The 21,397-nt window shown below is 58.3% G+C and overlaps 1 protein-coding gene across 6 annotated transcripts in view; it reads left to right on the top strand.

Annotated features, from left to right (window-relative positions):
- The window catches only part of DDR1 (discoidin domain receptor tyrosine kinase 1), a 29,746-nt gene extending 9,122 nt beyond the window's left edge, over positions 1 to 20,624 (top strand). For 4 of the 6 annotated variants that reach the window (XM_078848640.1, XM_078848638.1, XM_078848641.1 and 1 more), the window contains 17 exons: positions 3,514 to 3,649; positions 5,692 to 5,794; positions 7,169 to 7,397; positions 8,176 to 8,323; positions 8,436 to 8,538; positions 9,351 to 9,537; positions 9,868 to 10,114; positions 10,803 to 10,961; positions 11,212 to 11,375; positions 11,721 to 11,919; positions 13,252 to 13,362; positions 13,961 to 14,199; positions 15,166 to 15,293; positions 16,207 to 16,407; positions 16,645 to 16,879; positions 17,675 to 17,824; positions 18,813 to 20,624. In XM_078848640.1, the coding sequence (XP_078704766.1) occupies positions 3,574 to 3,649; positions 5,692 to 5,794; positions 7,169 to 7,397; positions 8,176 to 8,323; positions 8,436 to 8,538; positions 9,351 to 9,537; positions 9,868 to 10,114; positions 10,803 to 10,961; positions 11,212 to 11,375; positions 11,721 to 11,919; positions 13,252 to 13,362; positions 13,961 to 14,199; positions 15,166 to 15,293; positions 16,207 to 16,407; positions 16,645 to 16,879; positions 17,675 to 17,824; positions 18,813 to 18,953 (2,820 nt within the window). In that variant the 5' untranslated portion in view covers positions 3,514 to 3,573 and the 3' untranslated portion in view covers positions 18,954 to 20,624. Of the gene's footprint in view, positions 1 to 3,513; positions 3,650 to 4,050; positions 4,134 to 5,691; positions 5,795 to 7,168; positions 7,398 to 8,175; positions 8,324 to 8,435; positions 8,539 to 9,350; positions 9,538 to 9,867; positions 10,115 to 10,802; positions 10,962 to 11,211; positions 11,376 to 11,720; positions 11,920 to 13,251; positions 13,363 to 13,960; positions 14,200 to 15,165; positions 15,294 to 16,206; positions 16,408 to 16,644; positions 16,880 to 17,674; positions 17,825 to 18,812 lie in introns of those variants that run through there. The other 2 variants (XM_078848642.1, XM_078848643.1) reach the window with 2 other exon arrangements.
- Positions 20,625 to 21,397: the final 773 nt, after the last annotated feature.

Below are 21,397 nucleotides of genomic sequence, written 5' to 3'. Positions count from 1 at the left end.
CCTCTGACATTCAGCCGGGCAGCCAGCGGAAAATGCTTTATGTTGTAACTGGTTTTGCTCGGGAGCCACCGGAGCCAGTCGCCCGCCTTGGGCCCAGATCAGACCCGGCCCCCCTGGGGACAGGCCCCGGGCCCCATTCCCTGGCCCCCCGAGCCAGCCGGTCCCTGCCCTGGGGCCGGATGGGGGCCGGCGCCCCCTAGAGGGGACAGGCCCCTGCCCCATTCCCCGCCCCCCTGAGCCAGCCGGTCCCTGCCCTGGGGCTGGATGGGAGCCAGCGCCCCCTAGAGGGGACAGGCCCCTGCCCATTCCCCCAGCCCCCCGAGCCACCCGGTCCCTGCCCTGGGCCGGATGGGGGCCGGCGCCCCCTAGAGGGGACAGGCCCCTGCCCCATTCCCCGCTCCCCTGAGCCAGCCGGTCCCTGCCCTGGGGCTGGATGGGAGCCAGCGCCCCCTAGAGGGGACAGGCCCCTGCCCCATTCCCCAGCCCCCCGAGCCACCCGGTCCCTGCCCTGGGGCCGGATGGGGGCCGGCGCCCCCTAGAGGGGACAGGCCCCTGCCCCATTCCCCGCTCCCCTGAGCCAGCCGGTCCCTGCCCTGGGGCCAGGTGGGAGCCGGCGCCCCCTAGAGGGGACAGGCCCCTGCCCCATTCCCCGCTCCCCTGAGCCAGCCGGTCCCTGCCCTGGGGCTGGATGGGAGCCGGCGCCCCCCTAGAGGGGACAGGCCCCTGCCCCATTCCCCAGCCCCCCGAGCCACCCGGTCCCTGCCCTGGGGCTGGATGGGGGCCGGCGCCCCCCTAGAGGGGACAGGCCCCTGCCCCATTCCCCGCTCCCCTGAGCCAGCCGGTCCCTGCCCTGGGGCTGGATGGGAGCCGGCGCCCCCTAGAGGGGGACAGGCCCCTGCCCCATTCCCCGCCCCCCGCGGCAGAGGGGTGTGTGTGTAGGGGGGGGTCTCATCGGGTGCCCTTGGCAACTGGAAGGTCCCCGACTTGCTCCGCCAGCATCGGAGGCTGGTGACCCGGCGACCTCCTCAGGCCGCTGGGCTCCGGGAGAAAAGGAAACGCGTTGACCGGAGGCCGGGGCGAGGAATGCCAGCGACGCGCCGGGAATGCGAGGCAGCCGTGAGCAAAGCGCCCCGCGGGAGAGCCACACTGCCCTGCGGTGCCCCCCGCCAGCCCTGCCCCGCCCCACCCCGCCCCGCAGCCCCCCGCCAGCCCCGCCCCGCCGGTGCCCCTCGCTGCCGACCCGCAGCCCCCCACCATCCCCACCCCGCCGGGTGCCCCTCGCTGCCGACCCGCAGCCCCCCCCAGCCCAGCCCTGCCCCCCACAGCCCCGCCGGAGCCCCTAACTCCGACCCGCAGCCCCCCCCCAGCCCAGCCCTGCCCCCCCACAGCCCCACCGGCGCCCCTCGCTCCCGACCCGCAGCCCCCCGCTAGCCGCAGCCCCGCCGGTGCCCCCTCAGCCCCCCGCCAGCCCCGCCCTGCCGGTGCCCCTCGCTGCCGACCCACAGCCCCCCACCAACCCCACCCCGCCGGTGCCCCTCGCTGCCGAGCCGCAGCCCCCCGCTAGCCCAGCCCTGCCCCCCCAGCCCCGGCAGTGCCCCTCGCTGCCGACCCACAGCCCCCCGCTAGCCCAGCCCTGCCCCCCCAGCCCCGGCAGTGCCCCTCGCTCCCGAACCGCAGCCCCCCGCCAGTCCAGCCCAGCCCTGCCCTCCCCAGCCCTGCCGGAGCCCCTAGTTCCCAACCCACAGCTCCCCGCTAGCCCAGCCCCACCGGCGCCCCTAACTCCCGACCTGCAGCCCCCCGCTAGCCCAGCCCTGCCCCCCCTTCCCACCGGAGCCCCTCGCTCCCGACCCGCAGCTCCCCGCTAGCCCAGCCCTGCCCTCCCCAGCCCCGCCGGAGCCCCTAACTCCCGACCTGCAGCCCCCCGCTAGCCCAGCCCTGCCCCCCCCTTCCCACCGGAGCCCCTCGCTCCCGACCCGCAGCTCCCCGCTAGCCCAGCCCTGCCCTCCCCAGCCCCGCCGGAGCCCCTAACTCCCGACCTGCAGCCCCCCGCTAGCCCAGCCCTGCCCCCCCTTCCACCGGAGCCCCCTCGCTCCTGACCGCAGCCCCCCGCCAGCCCAGCCCTGCCCCCCCAGCCCCGCCGGAGCCCCTCGCTCCCGACCCGCAGCCCCCTTTGGCCTTTTCAGGTAGCTATGCCGCAATCCAGCGCCAGTCCAATGTCCAGGAATCTCCCACCCCTCCCCTCCCCTCTCGCCCCTGCGTGGGACCCAGCCTGGCTTTGAGCAGCTTCAGCCGCCCCGCTCCGGGGATCAGCCCCGTTCGTGGGTACAAAGGGACCCACCCGCCGTGCCCTGATTTCCTCCCCTCCCCTGTCCAACTTGGGCACCAACCCCCCCTGCCCCCAGCCTGTCAGCTGCTGTTTACCAGGGCAAGAGACCGGCAGCTGCTGGGAGTGACATTCCTGCAATGCCGTTATCGGAGCAGCTGGCCTGCGGGCGCCCCACACCCACACAGCCTCCCCTCTGCAGCCGGGGGGCTCCTGCTGCTGGGAAGGGGGTTCGTTTGGGGTGCTGGGCTGCAGGGAATGGGGGCAGTGGGGGCAGCAGGGGGGCTCTGAGCCGCAGGGGAGCGGGCAGGGGGGTTGCTGGTGGGGGGTCCCATTTGTTTCCCCCAAGGTCACGCGCTATCTCAGAGTTCCTTAAGAGAGTCGGGCATGAACCCCGGTGTCCTGGTCAAATCCCAGTGGGTGGGGGTGGGGATCCCATTCACCCGTGGGAACTTCCCAGCGGTGTCAAGCGGAGTTGGGAGTCACTTCCTGTCCTAAACAACTCTGTGGGGGGGGTGTGTGTGTAGGGGGTTGTGTAGCGGGGGGTTGTCCGTGCGTGTGTTCTTGGGGGGGCAGGGCTGTCCGTGGCACACACGTGTTGGGGGGCAGGGCTGTCCGTGCGTGTGTTTGGGGGGGGCAGGGGCTGTCTGTGCCCCACACGTGTGTGTACCCCACCGCTGTTCACTCCTCCACCCGCCCGTTGCGCCAGGGAAGCTCTGACAATCACAGGAAGCCGCGGTGCCCTGGCTCCATGGCGTGGTGTTACTCAGCCCTTGGGGACTCCCAGCGTGGGGACCTGCAGGGAAACCTTCCTGGCTGGGGAGGGGCAGGGTTTCCCCATTCCTCAGCTTCCCCATCCCTCTGCCGTTACCCCAGAGCTGGCTGCATGTCCCCAGCGGGCAAACGGCGTCCATGCGGCATCTCTACGTGGCTGGTACCCAGCTGCCCCCGCCCCAGAGGTGGCTGCATCTTAGTGCTGGGCAAACCTTCCCTTTGCAGAGAGCTGTTCTGGGTAGCTGTTCCCCAGTCGCCCCACCCCAGAACAGCTGCATCTCAGCGCTGGGCGAGCCATCCTGGAGCAGCACCGCTGTGCGGCGGGTAACCCAGCTGCTCCTCCCCAGAGGTGGCTGCATCTTGGTGCCGGGGTGAGCGGTTCCCGCTGAACTGACCCTGCTCTCTCCTTTCTGCAGGCATGAAGACCCTGTTGCCGGCCTAACCTGGCCTGAGGGGCTGAGACCGGGCGGAGCACGATGAAACCCATAATCCTTTGCAGCTTCCTCTTGGCGTCTGTCCGGGCATCGGAACTGGAGGGGCACTTTGATCTAGGTATCTCTAGGCGAAACCAAATGCCCGCGGGGGGTGGTGTGTGTGTTTGGGGGGGGGGAGGGGAGAGAATGGGGGGGAGCGGGGGATGGGGTGCGAGGGGAGCGGGGGACGGGGCGCAGGGAGTGCGGGGGGCGCTGGGTACGGGGGATGGGCTGGGAAACGGGTGCTGGAATAGGAGTCGGGTGTGTGCGGGGGGGAAACGGGATGGGGGGGTTGGGGGGGGATGGGGGTGAGCAGGGGAGGGGGTGCGGGGTGTGGAGGAGTGGGAGGAGCAGGGGATGGGTGAAAGGGGAGCAGGTCATATCCCCCCTCCCCCAGCAGGGGGCACCCCCCCCCCCCATGCAAACCGTGTTCGCCGTCGGACTTTGTGCGCACTGAAACATGCGTGTTCGCACCCGCAGGAACATGCTCCGTACACGCTAAGGCACAGCACGGATCTGATTCCCGCCCGCAGGGGAGCGTCTCTCACACTCACACACACAGAGTGAGAAATGCCCCGCGGCTCCTCAGCCCTCCTGGGGGCCCCCCCAATTCCTCACCCCGGGCACAGGCGGGAGGGGAATCCCTGACACTCCCCCCCCCCCGCCCCCAGCCTGGCCTGGACTCGGGTCCCTCCACACCTGCCCCTCCAGCTGGGCCCCGGGCGAGGAGAGAAGTTCTGGGTGTCGGGTGCTCCTGGATGGGAGCGGGGGCGGGGCACGGGCTGCATGAGCCGGGAGGGGAGGGGAGGGGTGGGGTGAGTGGGGAAGGGAGGGGAAAGATGAGTGGGGAGGGGAGGGGTGAGGTGGGGAAGGGAAGGGAGGAGTGAGTGGGGAGGGGAGGGGAGGGAGGGGAGGGGGAAAGGTGCATGGGGAAGGGAGGGGAGGGGTGAGTGGGGAGGGGAGGGGTGAGTGGGGAGGGGAGGGACTGGGGAACAGCTACCCAGAACAGCTCTCTGCAAAGGGAAGGTTTGCCCAGCACTAAGATGGGGAGGGGAAAGGTGAGTGGGGAAGGGAGGGGTGAGTGGGGAAGGAAGGGGAGGGGAAAGGTGAGTGGGGAGGGGAGGGGTGAGTGGGGAAGGGAGGGGAGGGGAGGGGTGAGTGGGGAGGGGAGGGGTGAGTGGGGAAGGGAGGGGAGGGGAGGGGTGAGTGGGGAGGGGAGGGGAGAGGAAAGGTGAGTGGGGAGGGGAGGGGTGAGTGGGGAAGGGAGGGGAGGGGTGAGTGGGGAGGGGTGAGTGGGGAAGGGAGGGGAGGGGTGAGTGGGGAGGGGAGGGGTGAGTGGGGAGGGGTGAGTGGGGAGGGGAGGGGTGAGTGGGGAGGGGAGGGGAGGGGTGAGTGGGGAAGCAGGAAAGCAGCAGGACAGGGCCATGGCCAAGTGGCTTGGCTCATGTGTGGGGCTGGGGTGCCCCCTGGTGGCCAGATTGGGACTCTCCCCTTTCTCCTCCCCCTACTTGCTGCTAGAAGACCCATCCCCCCCCCCCGCAAGCCCTGCTCCCCAACCCAGGGGTCCCAGCTGGGCCACGTTACCCCCCACAGTCTGTCTGCCTCAGGCTATGGGGGAATGGATTGGGCTGGGGGCCGCGGAGGGGGGATAGGTAAGGGGACTGGAGGATGGGGTGGGAGGAGGGCTCTAGGGGTCATATGGACGTGATGAATAGGATATGAGGGGGAATGTAGAGGAGATATAGGGGCAGGTATAGGGGGTTGGTGGGGTGTATAGGGGCTGGAAGCGCTATATGGGCCAGGTAGAGTGAACATAAAGGGCAGACAAGCTATGGATGAGCTTATAGGGCCCGGGTGGGCTATAGGGGATCTATAGGCCCAGGTGGTCTATTAGGATGTATGGCTGGGGGGAGTCTAGGGCCTGGGTGGGTTTTAGGGGTGTATTGGGGCCAGGTGAGCTATAGGTGAGTTTATAGGGCCTTAGTGGACTATCAGGGTGTATAGGTCCTTAGTGGACTATAGGGGTATATAGGGCCTGGGTGGGCTATCAGGGATGTGTAGTGGCTGGGTGGGCTATAGAGGGTGTATAGGAGCCACTCCCCATTCGCTCTCTCTCTGCAGCCAAGTGTCGCTACGCGCTGGGCATGCAGGATCGAACCATCCCCGACGAGGATCTATCTGCCTCGAGTGCCTGGTCTGACTCCACGGCCGCCAAGCACAGCCGGTGAGTGTCTCTCCTCCCCGCCCCACTGCGAGATGTCTCAGCCTTCCAGGGAGACCCTCCAAGAACAAACCAGCCCCAGATCTCCTGAGAGACCCTACAAGAACAAACCAGCCCCGGCTCTTACCCTCCAAGAACAAACCAGCCCCAGATCTCCTGAGAGACCCTACAAGAACAAACCAGCCCCAGCTCTTACCCTACAGTAACAAACTAGCCCCAGAACTCCTGAGAGACCCTACAAGAAGCAGTGGGGGCAAAAAACCTATCTGGCTTTAAGATTAGACTCGATAATTTCATGGAGGAGATGGTATGATGGGATAACATGATTTTGACAATTCATTGATCTTTAACTATTCATGGTAAATAGGCCCAATGGCCTGTGATGGGATGTTAGATGGGGTGGGATCTGAGTTACTACAGAGAAGTCTTTCCTGGGTATCCGGCTGGTGAGTCTTGCCCACATGCTCCGGGTTCAGCTGATCGCCATATTTGGGGTTGGGAAGGAATTTTCCTCCAGGGCAGATTGGAAGAGGCCCTGGGGGTTTTCGCCTTCCTCTGTAGCATGGGGCACGGGTCACTTGCTGGAGGATTCTCTGCTCCTTGAAGTCTTTAAACCACGATTTGAGGACTTCAGTAGCTCAGACATAGGTGAGAGGTTTTTTGCAGGAGTGGGTGGGTGAGATTCTGTGGCCTGCGTTGTGCAGGAGGTCGGACTAGATGATCATAATGGTCCCTTCTGACCTTAATATCTATGAATCTATAAGAACAAACCAGCCCCAGCTCTTACCCTACAAAAACAAACCAGCCCCAGATCTTGAGAAACCCTACAAGAACAAACCAGCCCCAGATCTCCTGAGAGATCCTAAAAGAACAAATCAGCCCCAGCTCTTATTCTACAAGAATAAACCAGCCCCAGATCTCCTGAGAGACCCTACAAGAATAAACCAGCCCCAGATCTCCTGAGAGACCCTACAAGAATAAACCAGCCCCAGATCTCCTGAGAGACCCTACAAGAATAAACCAGCCCCAGATCTCCTGAGAGACCCTACAAGAATAAACCAGCCCCAGATCTCCTGAGAGACCCTACAAGAATAAACCAGCCCCAGATCTCCTGAGAAACCCTACAAGAACAAACCAGCCCCAGATCTCCTGAGAGACCCTACAAGAACAAAGCGACCCGGGTGCGTATCAAAGATGCTAGGATAACAAATGGGCCTATGTAGGACTGTGGGGCGCCCCTACAATAACAACCCGGCCCCAAATCTTATCGGAGACCCAACGGTAACCAAGTGGCCCGCGCAGCCCCAGCATTTCCGAGAGACCCTACAATATCCCCGGGGCTAACCCCCCCGTTGTGGGTCATGTCCCCGGGCGCAGGCTGGACACGAGCGACGGGGACGGGGCGTGGTGCCCGGCGGGGCCCGTTTATCCCAACGACGCCGAGTTCCTGGAGGTCGACCTGCGGCGTCTGCACTTCCTGACCCTGGTGGGCACCCAGGGCCGCCACGCCGGGGGCCACGGCAAGGAGTTTGCCCGGGGCTACCGCCTCCGCTACAGCCGTGACCAGCACCACTGGCTCGCCTGGCGGGACCGCTGGGGCAGCGAGGTAGGGGGAGGATGTGGGGAGGGGCAAAGGGGACAGACTGCTGGGGCAGCAGGGTGTGCGGGGAGGGGCATGGGAAGGGGAAGGGAGGCAGATGAGGGGGTGGAGGGGCAATGGGGCTGCGGGGGCGGGTGTGGTGAGGGGACAGCGGCAGGAGGGGTGGCAATGGAGGGAGGGGGGCAGTGAGTTGGGGAAGGTAGGTTCATGCCCAGGCTCCGTCATGCTGGACTTTCCCCTTCTCTCGCCACCCCCGTGACATCATAACTGTCGTCCTGTGATGTCACGGCTCCCTGTGACATCATTGTCTATGACCTCATGACCCTCTGTGAGGTCTCCTCAATGCGACTTTGACATCATGACTTGTCTGTAACACCAAAACCCCTTGTATGTCACATCATGCCCGCTTGTGACATCACAGTCATCTCTGTGATGTCATTGCCCCTTCAGACATAGTCATTGTCCACCTGCCTGTGACATCCTCCTACCATGTGACTCTGAGGACACCAGTCACGGTGGGGGTCACAGTGTTACAGGGATCATCCGGCTCCTGCAAGAGGGTGATGACATTACTCTAGGCTGTGATGTCACAATCCGACAACGCTGACATCAAATGGGCGGGGTGGAGGGTGGCAACACCATGGTGTCATGTGATGTTGTGCTGTGATGTGATAGGGCCCAGGGCTGTGATGTCTGGCCGTGGGGGAGGTCCCAATGGGGTGGGTGGGGCTGGCGCGAGGGGCGGGGCTCCGGCTCCGGGAGTGATTAACCCCTCCCGGCCCAGGTGATCTCTGGGAACGAGAACACCAACGAGGTGGTTCTGAAGGACCTGGGGCCGCCCATCATCGCCCGCTACGTGCGCTTCTACCCCCGCGCCGACCGCGTCATGAGCGTCTGCCTGCGCGTGGAGCTGTACGGCTGCATCTGGCGCGGTGAGGTTCCCTGCCCCCCACCCCCTACTTCGCTCTACCTTCCCGCCCCCCCCGCCCCACATCGTGTGGGTCAAGGTGGCTGACGCACATCCCTCTGTGTCTCCCGCTGCAGACGGGCTGCAGTCCTACACCGCCCCCCTGGGCCAGACCATGGTCCTCCAGTCGGAGCTTGTCTACCTCAACGACTCCACCTATGACGGCTACAGTGTCAGCAAGTGAGTTTATACTGCCCCCCATACCCGTCCCCCACCCCCACCCCCATTGATCCGCCCCTTCACACCCTACTCCACTCTCTGCTGGCCCTCCCACCCTTGTCCCCTGGCCCCCATCCCCACTGACTCCCATGTCCCCCCCTGGTGAACCCCCACCCAAACCCCTAAACAAACACTCTGCCGGCCCCTGACCCCCTGCCTGGTCCCCTAAACAATCCCCTTCCCCCTCAGCTAGATCTGAGAATGAGTGAGTAAATGGATAGGCAGGCCAGAGAATGAGTGGATGGATGTATCTGACAAGGTAGAACTGAAGATGGTTTGACGGATGAATGGAAAGATAGATCTGATGATGGATGGATGGATAGATAGACCTGAAAATGAATGGACCTGGTGGGCGGATGGATTGACCGGAAGGTGGAAGGATCTGGTGGGCGGATGGATAGATCAGATGGATCTGGTGGGTGGATGGATAGACCGGAAGATGGGTGGATCTGGTAGGTGGATGGTTGGATGGATCTGGTGACTAGATGAGTAGATGGGTGGATGGATCTGGTGGGTGGATGGATAGATTGGAAGATGGGTGTATTGACTTCTCCTGTAGGTCCCCCTTCCTGTTCCCCAGTGTACCAGCCTGATACATTGGTCTCCCCCATCTCACTCCCTCAGTGCCAGAACCCAGGAGTCCCAGCCAGTCCCCCTCCTATGGGTCTGGAGGGACCCCTGGGGGCCATCCCCCTCCCAGTGCAGCACCTGACTCAGGGCTGGTGGGGAGCTGGCATTACCCCTGTCCATGGTGCTATGTCTCCTCCTGGCAGACTGCAGTTTGGGGGGCTGGGGCAGCTGACGGATGGCGTGGTGGGGCTGGACGACTTCACCCAGACTAAGGAGCTGCGGGTCTGGCCGGGTTACGACTACGTGGGCTGGAGAAATGACTCCTTCCCCAAAGGCTACATGGAGATGGAGTTCGAGTTCGACAGCCTGCGGGCCTTCACTTACATGAAGGTACCGGGACACGGGGCCTGTCCCCTCTAGGTGGCACTGGCTGCGATCTGGCCCCAGGGCGGGGGACTGTCTGGCTCAGGTGGGTGGGGAATGGGATATGGGGCCTTTTCCCTCTATGGGGCTCCAGCTTCCATCCGGCCCCAGGACAGGGACTGGCTGGCTCAAGGGAATGGGGAATGGGACACGGGGCCTGTCCCCTCTATGGGGCGCCGGCTCCCATCCTGCCCCAGAGTGGAAGAACTGGCTGGCTCAAGGGTGCAGGAATGCGGGAATTTGCCCTCTATGGGGCGCTGGTGTCCTCTCCGTGGCTGACCCTCCTTCTTCCCCCAGGTCCACTGCAATAACATGCACACGCGGGGGGTGAGCATATTCCGGCAGGTGGATTGCAGGTTCAAACGCAGCCTCCCCACAGCCTGGGAGCCTGAACTCGTCTCCCACATGCTGGCCGTGGACGTCAAGGACCCCAGTGCCCGGTCAGTCACTGTGCCCCTGGAGGGGCACCTTGGGCGATTCCTACAATGCCACTTCCACTTCTCCAGCACTTGGATGCTCTTCAGTGAGATCGCCTTCCTCTCAGGTGAGTTGGGTTCGTTCGTTAGCTCATCCATTAATCAATTAGTTTGTTAGCTCATTTGTTCATTCAGGGTCTTTGGCAAATTTTTTTGTAGGTTCGCTCATTATTTATTTCATTAAATCTTTCATTAATTAGTCAGTCTTTCTTTTGTGAGTTTTTCCGTGTTTTCCTTCATTAGTTGGTTAGTTCGCTGGTTGGCTGGCTGGCTGATGGTTAGTTGACTTGTGGCCTGGTTGATTGGTTGTCTGGTGAATTTTGCTGGTTGGTCGGCTAGTTCATTGGTTAGCTGTTTGGTAAGCTTTTTGATTGGCTTGTTGGTTGGTTAGTTTAGTTCATTTGTTGGGTTCATTGGCTGGTCAGTTCCTTAATGAGTTGGTTGGTTGGCTTGTGCTTTGATTGGTTGGTTATGCCATTGTTTAATGTGTTGGTTACTTTGGTTCATTTGTGGTGGGCTGGATGGTAGGTGGGTTAGTTGGTTGGTTGGTCATGTTGATTGGTGCATTGCTTTGTTGGTTCATTAGCTCTTTATTTTGTTCTTTCATTGATAGTTCTCTCACTCATTAATTAGTTGGTTCTTGTTGATGGTTAACTCACTGGTTCTTCTTTTACCCCCTCTCGTTCTTCAATTAGTGTGTTCCTGAGTTCATTCTTTCATTTGTCATCCATTCATTCGCTCCCTCTCTTTCCCCAGATGTGGTGGACAACGTGTCCATTTCTGGAACAAGCCACTGGCCCCCGATGGCTGGCCCCCGGCCCTCGGGCAGGGGTGCTGCAGCCCCCCCTGTTCTGGAAGACCCTGGCTCCCCACTTCACAGAGACACTGGGGTCACGTCCAACCTCACACTCCAGGGTAAGTTTCAGAGTAACAGTCACGTTAGTCTGTATTCGCAAAAAGAAAAGGAGTACTTGTGGCACCTTAGAGACTAACCAATTTATTTGAGCATAAGCTTTCGTGAGCTACAGCTCACTTCATCGGATGCATACAGGGTAAGCCACTCAGCAAGGGGTGGGACAGTGCACGCGGTTACTGTGGCCTTCTTCCCTGGGATCCGCCCACTGAGACTGGTCCCAAATTTTCTCCTTTTCTCTCTACATTTCAGACCTCGAGGTCCAAGGAGAGTCCAAATCTGGCCAGCCAATCGCCAAGGATGATAACAGCAATACCTCCATTCTGATTGGCTGCCTGGTGGCCATCATCCTGCTGCTATTGGTCGTCATCTTCCTCATCCTTTGGAGGCAATACTGGAAAAAGATCCTGGGGAAAGTAAGTGAGATGGGGCCAGGGGGCTGCAGGTTGGGATTGAGGGGCCCTGGCAGAGCTGGATAGGGATGTGAGTGTGTGTTATATTTGCCATTCGGTGGCATTACAGAGCATATACCTATATATTCCTTAACACGCTTGCTGCTCCTACATTTTGTGGGGCAGACATGAATCAGGACACCTGGGTTCTGGCCAAGCTCTGGGGGTTGGGATTGGGGTCTAATGGGTTACAGCAGCAGGGGCTGGGAGCCAGGACTCCTGGGTTCATTCCTTACCCTGGGTGGGGGGGGAGTGGGGTGTTGTGGTCAGTGTCAAGGGCTGGTGTGATCTCTCTGCTGCCCCCCTCAGGCCCAGCGGCGAATCTCCGACGATGACCTGACCGTGCACTTGTCGGTCCCGGGTGACACCATCGTCATCAACAACACGATGGGCTCCCAACGCCACTCGAACCGCTACGAGCGCATCCACTCGGGGGAGACCGAGTATCAGGAGCCCAGCCGTGCCCGCATGAAATTGCCCGAGCTTCCCCATGGTGCCGAGAACTCTGGTGAGGGGCAGGGAATCGGAGGGACCCACCAGCCATGCCATGGGGAGAGAGAGGATCCATCCAAGCATGGAGAGCCAAGGCCAAGGGGACAGGATGGTAGATGGAAGGGGTGGGAGAAAGAGGTGGATAGGTTGACAGGCAGATAGACAGATGGGTGGACAGGCAAATGGATGGATGACGAGATGGAGGGGTGGGTGGGTGGATGGACGGACGGACGGACAGGCGGATGACTGTATGGATTGATGGGTGGATGGATAGGTGCACAGACAGGAAAATGTGCAGATGGATGGCCATATGAGTGGATGGATGGATGGATAGACTGACGGGAGGATGAAGGGATGGATATATGGCTGGATGGTGGACCGGCGGATGAAGGGACTGATGGATGGACAAATAGGTGGATGCATGGATGACCACATGGATGGATGGGCTGACAGGTGGATGAATAAATAGGTGGATGGATGGATGATGGACAGGTGGATGAAGGGGCAGATGTCTGGATGATGGACAGATGGATGAAGGGATGGCGAGATGGATGGATAAATGGATGGATGGACATATGGACAGATGGAGGGATGAAGCGATAGATAGCAGGATGATTGGCTGACGGATCGAGGGAGAAATGGAGAAGTGGGCAGAAAAGGGAGGGAGGGAAAGGCAGAGACCAAGAAGTGGCGAGATGCAGGGATTTCAGGGGGTGGAGGAGGAAGAAAGAGCAGGAATGAGAGAGAGAGGGTCATGGAGAGTGTGAATGGGGAAGGGCCAGATGGAGGAAAGGAGGCCCGTGGCAGAGAGCAGGAGGGCTGCAGGAAGGGGACAGAGAAAGCCAGGAAGGAAAGATGGATGGAGGGAAAATCCATGGTGGGCAGAGAGATGGAAGGGGGAGGCAGCTTCCTCCCATGCCCCCTTCTCTGGTGCTGTCCCTCCCCCCTCAGCTGCAGATTTGGGACCCCCTCCCCCATCCTGCTGTGTTTACCCCTCCCATCACATCTCATCCTGTGTGTCCTCCCCCATCCATGGCCACAGAGAGTGACTGACGCCCGGCTCTGGGAGGGGAGTGGGGTCTAGTGCTTAGAGCCATGGGGCTGGGAGCCAGGACTCCTGGGTTCTATTGCCCCAGAGAAGGGGCCTGGCTTTATTACCCTCATGTGTCAGGAATGTCTGTCTCCCTTCCATTGTCTCGGGAAAGATGGGGTCTAAAGGGGAGGAGCATAATGCAGCCCCACCCCCTTCCCCATGCCCCACCCCTCTCGTGTGCGTCTGTCAGTCCGTTCTCATCCATCCGCTTGTCTCTCCCTCCCATCCCCGCCCCACATCCCCTTCTCCCGACAGCTCTGCTGCTCAACAACCCGGCCTATCGGCTCTTCCTGGCCACATACGCCCAGCCAATGGGAGGGCTCGCTCGCCCGCCAGCCGACGGGGCTAAGCCAATCAACACAGATGGTAAGGAGGGCGCCACGTGGCGGCCCGACCTGGGAGCGCAGCAGCTAGTGGGCTGCATTCCTCTGTCCCCCTCTAGGGGGCGCTCTCTGCTTCCCACCTGTCCGACCTTCCACCCTGTCTGCATGCATAACCCAGGTTGGCATTGACCCGTGGCCCTCTACTCCCATGAACCTCTCTGCTTTGGCTTATGGGACCGGGAGGGGTCGGGGCTTTGATAAGAGATAACATTGTACCTTCAGCTCTGCAGGACTCCTCATCCTGATGCCAGGATGCAGCTGGCTCTGGGGTGGGGCGCATTCACACATAACGACGCTGCAGAAGGATCCCTTGCCTGATATGCAACCGCTTCCGGGCTGGGGCAGCTGTTCATACATGGATCCCTTGTCTGGCATTGAGTTGCAGCCACCTCTGGAGTGGAGTGGCTGTTTATACAGAGATCCCACATCCGTCGCTGAGAGACAGCCAGTTCTTGGATGGGGCAGCTGTTTATACAGGGATCCCAGCACTGAGATGCAGCCAGCTCTGGGGTGGAGCATATCAGGGTCTCCCCACTGACAGGAACATCCCCGCTAACCCCCAGTCTCTTTGCCCCCCGCAGCCTGCAGCGGCGACTACATGGAACCAGACCCTGCCGGGGGCCAGGCCGCGGCGCAGAACAATGTCCCGCACTACGCCGAGGCAGACATTATCAACCTGCAGGGGGTGACGGGCGGGAACACCTACGCTGTGCCTGCTGTGGCCGTGGACGCGCTGGCCGGCAAGGACATGGCCCTGGGGGAGTTCCCCCGGGGGCGTCTCCTCTTCAAGGAGAAGCTAGGGGAGGGGCAGTTTGGAGAGGTGGGTCCCTGAACCCCATGCGCCGTCCTCCCTTCCCCGCCACCGTCCCAGCTTTCCGCCTGCTTTCACTTCGGCTCATTCTCCCATTGTGCCCTTCATGTTGTGCTTTCATCCGTTCTTCCATTCTTCATTCCTTTGGTCCTCCCCTGAGCCTTTCGTTCATTCCTCCGTCTGTTGGTTTTGCCACTCACGAGTTCAGCCTTTGCCTCGGGCACTCAGTCTTGTGTTCGTTTGCCCCTTTGGTCTTTCACTAATTTAGTCGTTCACTTGTTCGTTTATGCATTTGTCGGTTCCTTTGTTCTTTCTGTCGCTAGTGCAGTCGTTGCTCCTTTCAGTCTTCCCTTCATCCATTCATTCATTCGTGGTTTTATTCAGTTGGTAGTGATTTCCTTTTTATCATAACTTCATTCATGAGTTTGTACTTCCTTTGCCGTCTTCACTCATTTGTTTCTTCTTTCCTTCAGTCAGTAGTTTTTCTTTGTTCTTTTGTTTCTTTCATTCGTGCGTGTGTTCGTCTGTGCATTCGTTTATGCGTTATTTGATCCATTTGTTCTTTCATTCGTTTTCCTCCATTCTTTCGTTCGTTCCCTTGGTTCAGCCTCTCGTGTTATTTCATAATTCGTTCTTTTATTCTCTTCCCTTCTTCGTTCTTCTTTCTCTCTATCCATCTGTCCGTTCTCCCTCCAACCAGCCTTGACTCTTACTTTCTCACCTTCTCTGTCTATCTCTTTTCCCAACTCCCCTTTGTTTCTGTCTGTCTTTCTTGGTACACCTGTTTTCCCCTCCACACCTTCCTCCTCCTCTTTCCCCATCCCCGCTCTGAGGAAGCGGGGGGGGGGGGGGCTATTTTATAGGCGGAAGGATCTGGGAGGCTGCGATGAGTCCCAGGGAGGGTGTATTAGTGGGTGGGTTATGTGGCTGACCCTGCCAGGTGCTGATTGGCTGCTGCTCTCTACCCGCCCTCAGGTGCATCTCTGCGAGGTGGAAAGTCCCCAGGATCTGCCCATTCTGGAATTCCCATTCAACGTGCGCAAGGGGCGCCCCCTGCTGGTGGCCGTGAAAATCTTGCGCTCTGATGCTACCAAGAACGCCAGGTGAGTGCATGAGAGTTGTGGGGTGGGGGGGGGGAGAGGTGGGGGATGATGCTTGTGCAAATATGGAGGATCTCCGTGCACACGGGGGGAGTGATCGTGGAAACACAGGATCTCCTGCTGCAAAGGGAGAGTTCCTTGTGAGACCTCAGGCCATCCCTTGTGAGTGCAAGAGGAGGGACACGTGTGCAAACATGGCACGTCCCGATGCACAAGGAAGGATGCTTCTGTGACCTCAAACCATCTATTGTGAGTGCACAGGGAAGGGGGGGCAATTGTGCAAACACGGAATGTCCCATTGCATGGGGTGGATGCTTCTTACACCTCAGACCATCCACTGTGAGTGCACAAGAAGGGAATGCGCGTGCAAACTCAGAACATCCTGTTGTACTGGGGGAGACAGGTGTGTCACCAGAGACCTTCCTTTGCACAAGGCAGATGGTCGTTTCACCATGGCTCGCTCATCATGACTGCATGAGAAGGTAGCTTGTGGCCCCTTGGACTGTCCCATTGTGAGCATGCGACAGGGATGCATGTGCAACACCAGAATGTTGCACGAGGGGGATGCTTGTGCAGCCGTGGATTATTCCCTCGTGACAGAACGAGGAGTAATGGTCTCAAGTTGCAGTGGGGGAGGTTTAGATTGGATATTAGGAAAAACTTTTTCACTAAGAGGGTGGTGAAACACTGGAATGCGTTACCTAGGGAGGTGGTAGAATCTCCTTCCTTAGAGGTTTTTAAGGTCAGGCTTGACAAAGCCCTGGCTGGGATGATTTAACTGGGAATTGGTCCTGCTTTGAGCAGGGGGTTGGACTAGATGACCTTCTGGGGTCCCTTCCAACCCTGATATTCTATGATTCTATGATTCTATGAGTGCACCATGGGGTGCTGATGAGACCTTTGCCCCCACCCCAAGGAACGACTTCCTGAAGGAGGTGAAGATCATGTCACGGCTGAAGGACCCTAACATCGTGCGGCTGCTGGGCGTGTGTGTGCGGGACGACCCCCTGTGCATGATCACCGAGTACATGGAGAACGGGGACCTCAACCAGTTTCTCAGCAGCCACGAGCTGGAGGACAAGCTGGGGGGCAGCACCAGCGATGCCCCCACCATCAGGTACCCCCCGGTACTATCCCCAGGGCAGGCCAAGGAGGCCTAGCCCAGCCAACCCTGCACCCTGGTGTGGGGCTCGGGGGTCCCAGTGCATGCTGGGAATATCTGATGTTCCCTCCCTTTGTCTACCTCAGTGCATGCTGGGAATATCTCTGACGACATCCCTTCCCACTGCTCTTCTGCTCAGCTGCCCCAGTGCATGCTGGGAATATCTCTGACCTCTCCTCCTGTTCTGTTCAGCTACCCCACGCTGGTCCACGTGGCGGCTCAGATTGCCTCGGGGATGAAGTTTCTGGCCTCTCTCAATTTCGTGCACCGGGATCTGGCCACGCGCAATTGCCTGGTGGGGGAGGGCTTCACCATCAAGATCGCCGACTTTGGCATGAGCCGCAACCTCTACTCGGGGGACTACTACCGCATCCAGGGGCGCGCCGTGCTGCCCATCCGCTGGATGGCCTGGGAGTGCATCCTCATGGTGAGACCCGCCCCCCACCGGAGGCGGGGTCTTGTGCAGAGGGGGTGGGGCCTGGGGAAAGGGGTGGGGCTAGTGGAGGGAGGACTATGCCGGCATCCTGGGGCGCAGTGTGCAGCCCATTTGCTGGATGGCTTGAGAGTGCATCCTCCTGGGGGGGAGGGGGGGCTGTTGGGGAGAGAGGGCGGGGTCTAGGGGAGAAGGGAGGAGTGTAGAAGTGGGGAATGGACAGGGAGTGGGAAAAGGGAAAGCGGGGGAGTGTGGAAGGGGAGAAGGAGGAAGGGAGGGGAAAAGGGGAGTGTGGAAAGGAGAGAAGGTGAAAAGGCTGGAAGAGAGGGGGAAAGGGAGTGAATGGTGTGGGAGTGAGCAGAGGTGGCCCGGCCTGGGGAGCAGGGTAGGGAAGAGAGTGGAGGGGCCTGAGCAGGCTTGTCGGCTTCCTCCAGCTTCTGACCCACTGGCTCCTGGCAGGAGGTAATTTGTTTTAAACTGTGGAGTGCACCCTGGCAGGGAGGAAGGGCATCCCACAGTTTGAAAACCTCTGTGCTAAATGGGAAGCAGGAGTATGGCACATGACCCTGCGTGCCCCCCGCCCCCCACACATCAGCTCCAGGAGGCGCAAATATGCTTGCTTGCCCCGAGCGCTAAAATGCCTCATTACAGCTCCGAGGAGGAAAGAATTTGGGTAGGGAAAGGGGAATGGGGCAGGAGGAGGGAGCAGGGAAAGAGGACTGGGATGGGGGGGAAGAGTTCCATCTTGGGGTTTGTACACACACGCACTAACCCTGCCCCCCAATGCAGGGGAAGTTCACCACGGCCAGCGATGTCTGGGCCTTCGGGGTGACGCTCTGGGAGGTGCTGATGCTGTGTCAGGAGCAACCCTACAGCCAGCTCACCGACGAGCAGGTCATCGAGAATGCTGGGCAGTTCTTCCGGGACCAGGGCGAGCAGGTACTGGAGACAGGGCATTCCCACCCCCCCCGGGACGCCAGTTCCCATCCGGTTCCTGGCATTGGAATGGCTGGTTCAGGGGGGCAGGGGAATGGGACATGGGGTCTTTCCCCTCTAGGGGGCACTGGCTTCCCTCCAGCTCCAGGGTTGACTCAGGGCGTGGAAATTGGGCCTGTACCCTCTAGGAGGTTGTGACATCCCCCAGGGTACAACCTGGACTGTGGCATCTCTGCACCCCCTCAGCTCAGGGGAGCCCCTCCAGACTTTGCCCTCACACAGTCATCAGCATGTGAAGTCGCACCCAGCAAAGTTACACGAATCCTCTCCCAGCCACTCATGAATAGTACACGGGGAGACACCCACAAATACCCGCAGCCCCAGCCTTGCACCCTAGAAATGTGAGTCTTCTCCCCGCTCCCACACAAATACACAGTTCAATTATTCTTCTCTTTGTCTTCCAAATGATCTGCTGTCCATGTGTCAAAATGGTAATGCCCTTATTTTATATCCTCCTCCTCTCCTTGAGGAACATCCCCCCACCTGCCCTGCTGGGGTGTAGACAAAGCAGTCCCCTGTGTATGTGAGGTTCGAAGCATCTCTCAGGTGAATTGTACATTTCTTGCTTGCACCTTCTGGTTCGTGACATTTGGGGTGACGTGCAAGGCCTTTGTTTACAATCCCTTGTGATTTCTGAGAAGCTAGTCTGTGGGCATTTGCCAGACTCACAATATGTTTCAGTAACAAACATGTAGCAAAATCTCAGTTTACAATCACACACACAGCTTTTAATGGGACAATGATGTTCAGCAAGTTATGACTTTTCAAATGATACCTCTCAAGGCATACTTGGTAATATATCATAACCATATACAAGGGGTGAATATGGAGGTACACTATGTCACAGGTGTGCTGGCTCTGATCTGGCACCAGGGCGGGACAGCTGGCTGGCTTGTGGGATAGGCACTCACTGACCCCTCTCTGCCCCCAGATATACCTGTCCCGGCCCCCTGCCTGCCCCCTGGCTCTCTATGAGGTGATGCTGCGCTGCTGGGTCCGCGAGTCCAAGGACCGTCCCTCCTTCCAGCACATCCACCGCTTCCTGTCTGAGGACGCCCTCAACATGGTGTGAGCCAAGCTGAGCAGAGGGGGCACCAGCCCATGTGGACCCCCAGGCATCAGCTTCTATTCTGCATCTCTCCAGCTACAGCTGTGGGTCGTCTGTGCAGGAGCTTGGGTGGGGAGCTGGATCTGGGAACTGGAAGCTTCTCTACTGGGGCGTCTTAAGGGGCATCTGTCCTTGTGTCTGGCCCTACCTCTATCTGTCCATCCCTGGCTGGCCAGCCTGCCTGCCACTCTAGCTAGCTAGCTCACTTCTCTCTCCAGGCATTCCTGACCCTTTCTATCGATACATTTCTTCTTCTCTCTATCTATTCATCCTTTTTTCATTATCCCACTCTCTCTTTCTCTCACTCATTCACACACAGACTCCATGTCCCTCTCTCACTTTCTCTCTTGTCACCATCTCTCATCCCCTCTACGTCTCTCAATCCCTCTTTCTCTCACTCCCTTTTTTCCCATCTACCCTTCCTTGCTCCTTACTCCTCCCTTCCCTCATTCCCTCTTTTACTCTTCCCCTCTGTATCCCTTGGAGGCTGTTTCTTTCTTTCTTCCCCACTGCCGTCCTGCAGCGGGGATGACTCCAAAAGGGACTTGGCAGAACTGGCTTTGGGGATCAGACTTCTGTATTATTTTAATTTCACTTGGACTGGACTAACACTGGGGGGAAAATAGTGCCTTGGTGTCATGGCACTGGGGTGAACTGAACACTGGATGTAGGAGTTGCTACTGACATGGACAGGGGAAGGGAGGGGTGGGGCGAAGGGACGGGACAACAATGAAATAGCCTGGAGGCAACCAGGCCACCCTCAGAGGAGGGAGACTGGTCGAGAGGGGGCCGGTGATCTGCTCTAACAAAGCAAGAGACACTGTTTGTTCTAGCAGGGCCAGATCCCCAGCTGATGCCGTCAACATCAGTGCAACTGCTGCTGGTTGGCACCAGCTGGGGATCCAGGCATCATTGTTTGTAATTTAATTTTTACTTCCTCCTGAGACTTGGAGCAAGAGATTGTAGATAACATACTACAGAGTCTGGGGGCAGTGAGATTTTCACTGGTGACTAGTGTTTTAGGGTGCATTCATTTTTGTAGAGGGGAAGAGGCACAACGCCAAAGGGCCTTCTCAGAAAATCTGCCTTTAAGGTGCGAAATCACTAATCACTTTGCAAAGTCTTGAGCTGAGCTTCCCAAAGGAGGTGAAGGTGAGTGAAGTGCTCATAGAAATGAATGAGCTTTTGAGCACTAAATTTCCTTAGACTTCTCTGAAATCCCCTGACATATAAATAAATGTCGTAACAATAAATTGGTTAGTCTCTAAGGTGCCACAAGTCCTCCTTTTCTTTTTGCGAATACAGACTAACATGGCTGCTACTCTGAAACCGGTCATATTTTTGTTTCCAAGGAGTAAATATTGGTGACTATGATATAGATTTAATGATTTGGATGTGTATGTTTTTGTCTCTCTCCACCCACACACAACCCTGTCAAATGCTTTTTATTCATTTTTTAAATTCCTTGCTAATCTTGGTAGTTTTTTCTTCTTTTTTACTATTGTTATTTGGAAACGGGATCTGTACATATTTGGCGAGTAGAGAAAAAAAGATTTTTACACTAATATATAGATTTTTGTTGTTGTTGTTTAGTTGTTTCCTTTTATGTGGTGAATAAAAGCTTTGCATTTTCTATACCTGTGTCCTTGAAGTTGCTTTCCTCATAAAAAGTTGTGGGAATTAGGTTGTAAAGTTTTGTCAGACAAACTTGATACTGTTTTTTGATGATTTCACAACTTTGGTTGGTTGATCTATATATACAATGCTGAGAAAGGTAACTCTGTTGACGTAATACAATAAGACTTTTGTACCACACAACATCCCAATTAAAAAAATTAGCACTCTGAAAAGATCAATGCAGCCCACATGAAATGGGTAAAAATTGAGATACTGATAAATCTCAAGACATAGTTTTCAATGGGAAATCATTATTGAATGAGGGAGTGTCTAATTGGATTTGTTCTGGGACTTACACTATTCAGTTTGAGGGGGCAATGCAGCCCTCCGTCCGCAAACTACGCCCATGTAAAAAAGTGGGCAGGCATGGTCCCCCCCGACCTCCCCGGTTCCGGCACCCCTGGTTTCAGTAAACAGCCACAAGGACGATTCCAGGTTTGGAAAACTTGCATTATAGTGACAGACTAAACAAGCCCGATCTATTTAGTTTATCCAGGAGAAGGTTAAGAGGTGATTTGATCATGGCCCACATGGGGCGAAAATTGAGTGCAGAAGGCTTTTTAATCTAGTAGACAAAGATAGAATGAGATTCAATGGCTGGAATTTGAAGCTAGGCACATTCAGCTTACAAAAAGAGTGCAATGATTTAAGAGGGAGGGTAATTAATGACTGGAACAACTTACTTAGGAACCTTGTGGATTCCTAATTCCCTGGAGTCTGTAAATCAAGAT

Source organism: Lepidochelys kempii, chromosome 14 (genome assembly GCF_965140285.1).
Source record: "Lepidochelys kempii isolate rLepKem1 chromosome 14, rLepKem1.hap1, whole genome shotgun sequence".
NCBI lineage: Eukaryota > Metazoa > Chordata > Testudines > Cheloniidae > Lepidochelys > Lepidochelys kempii.
This window is presented reverse-complemented; position numbering and strand designations above follow the sequence as displayed.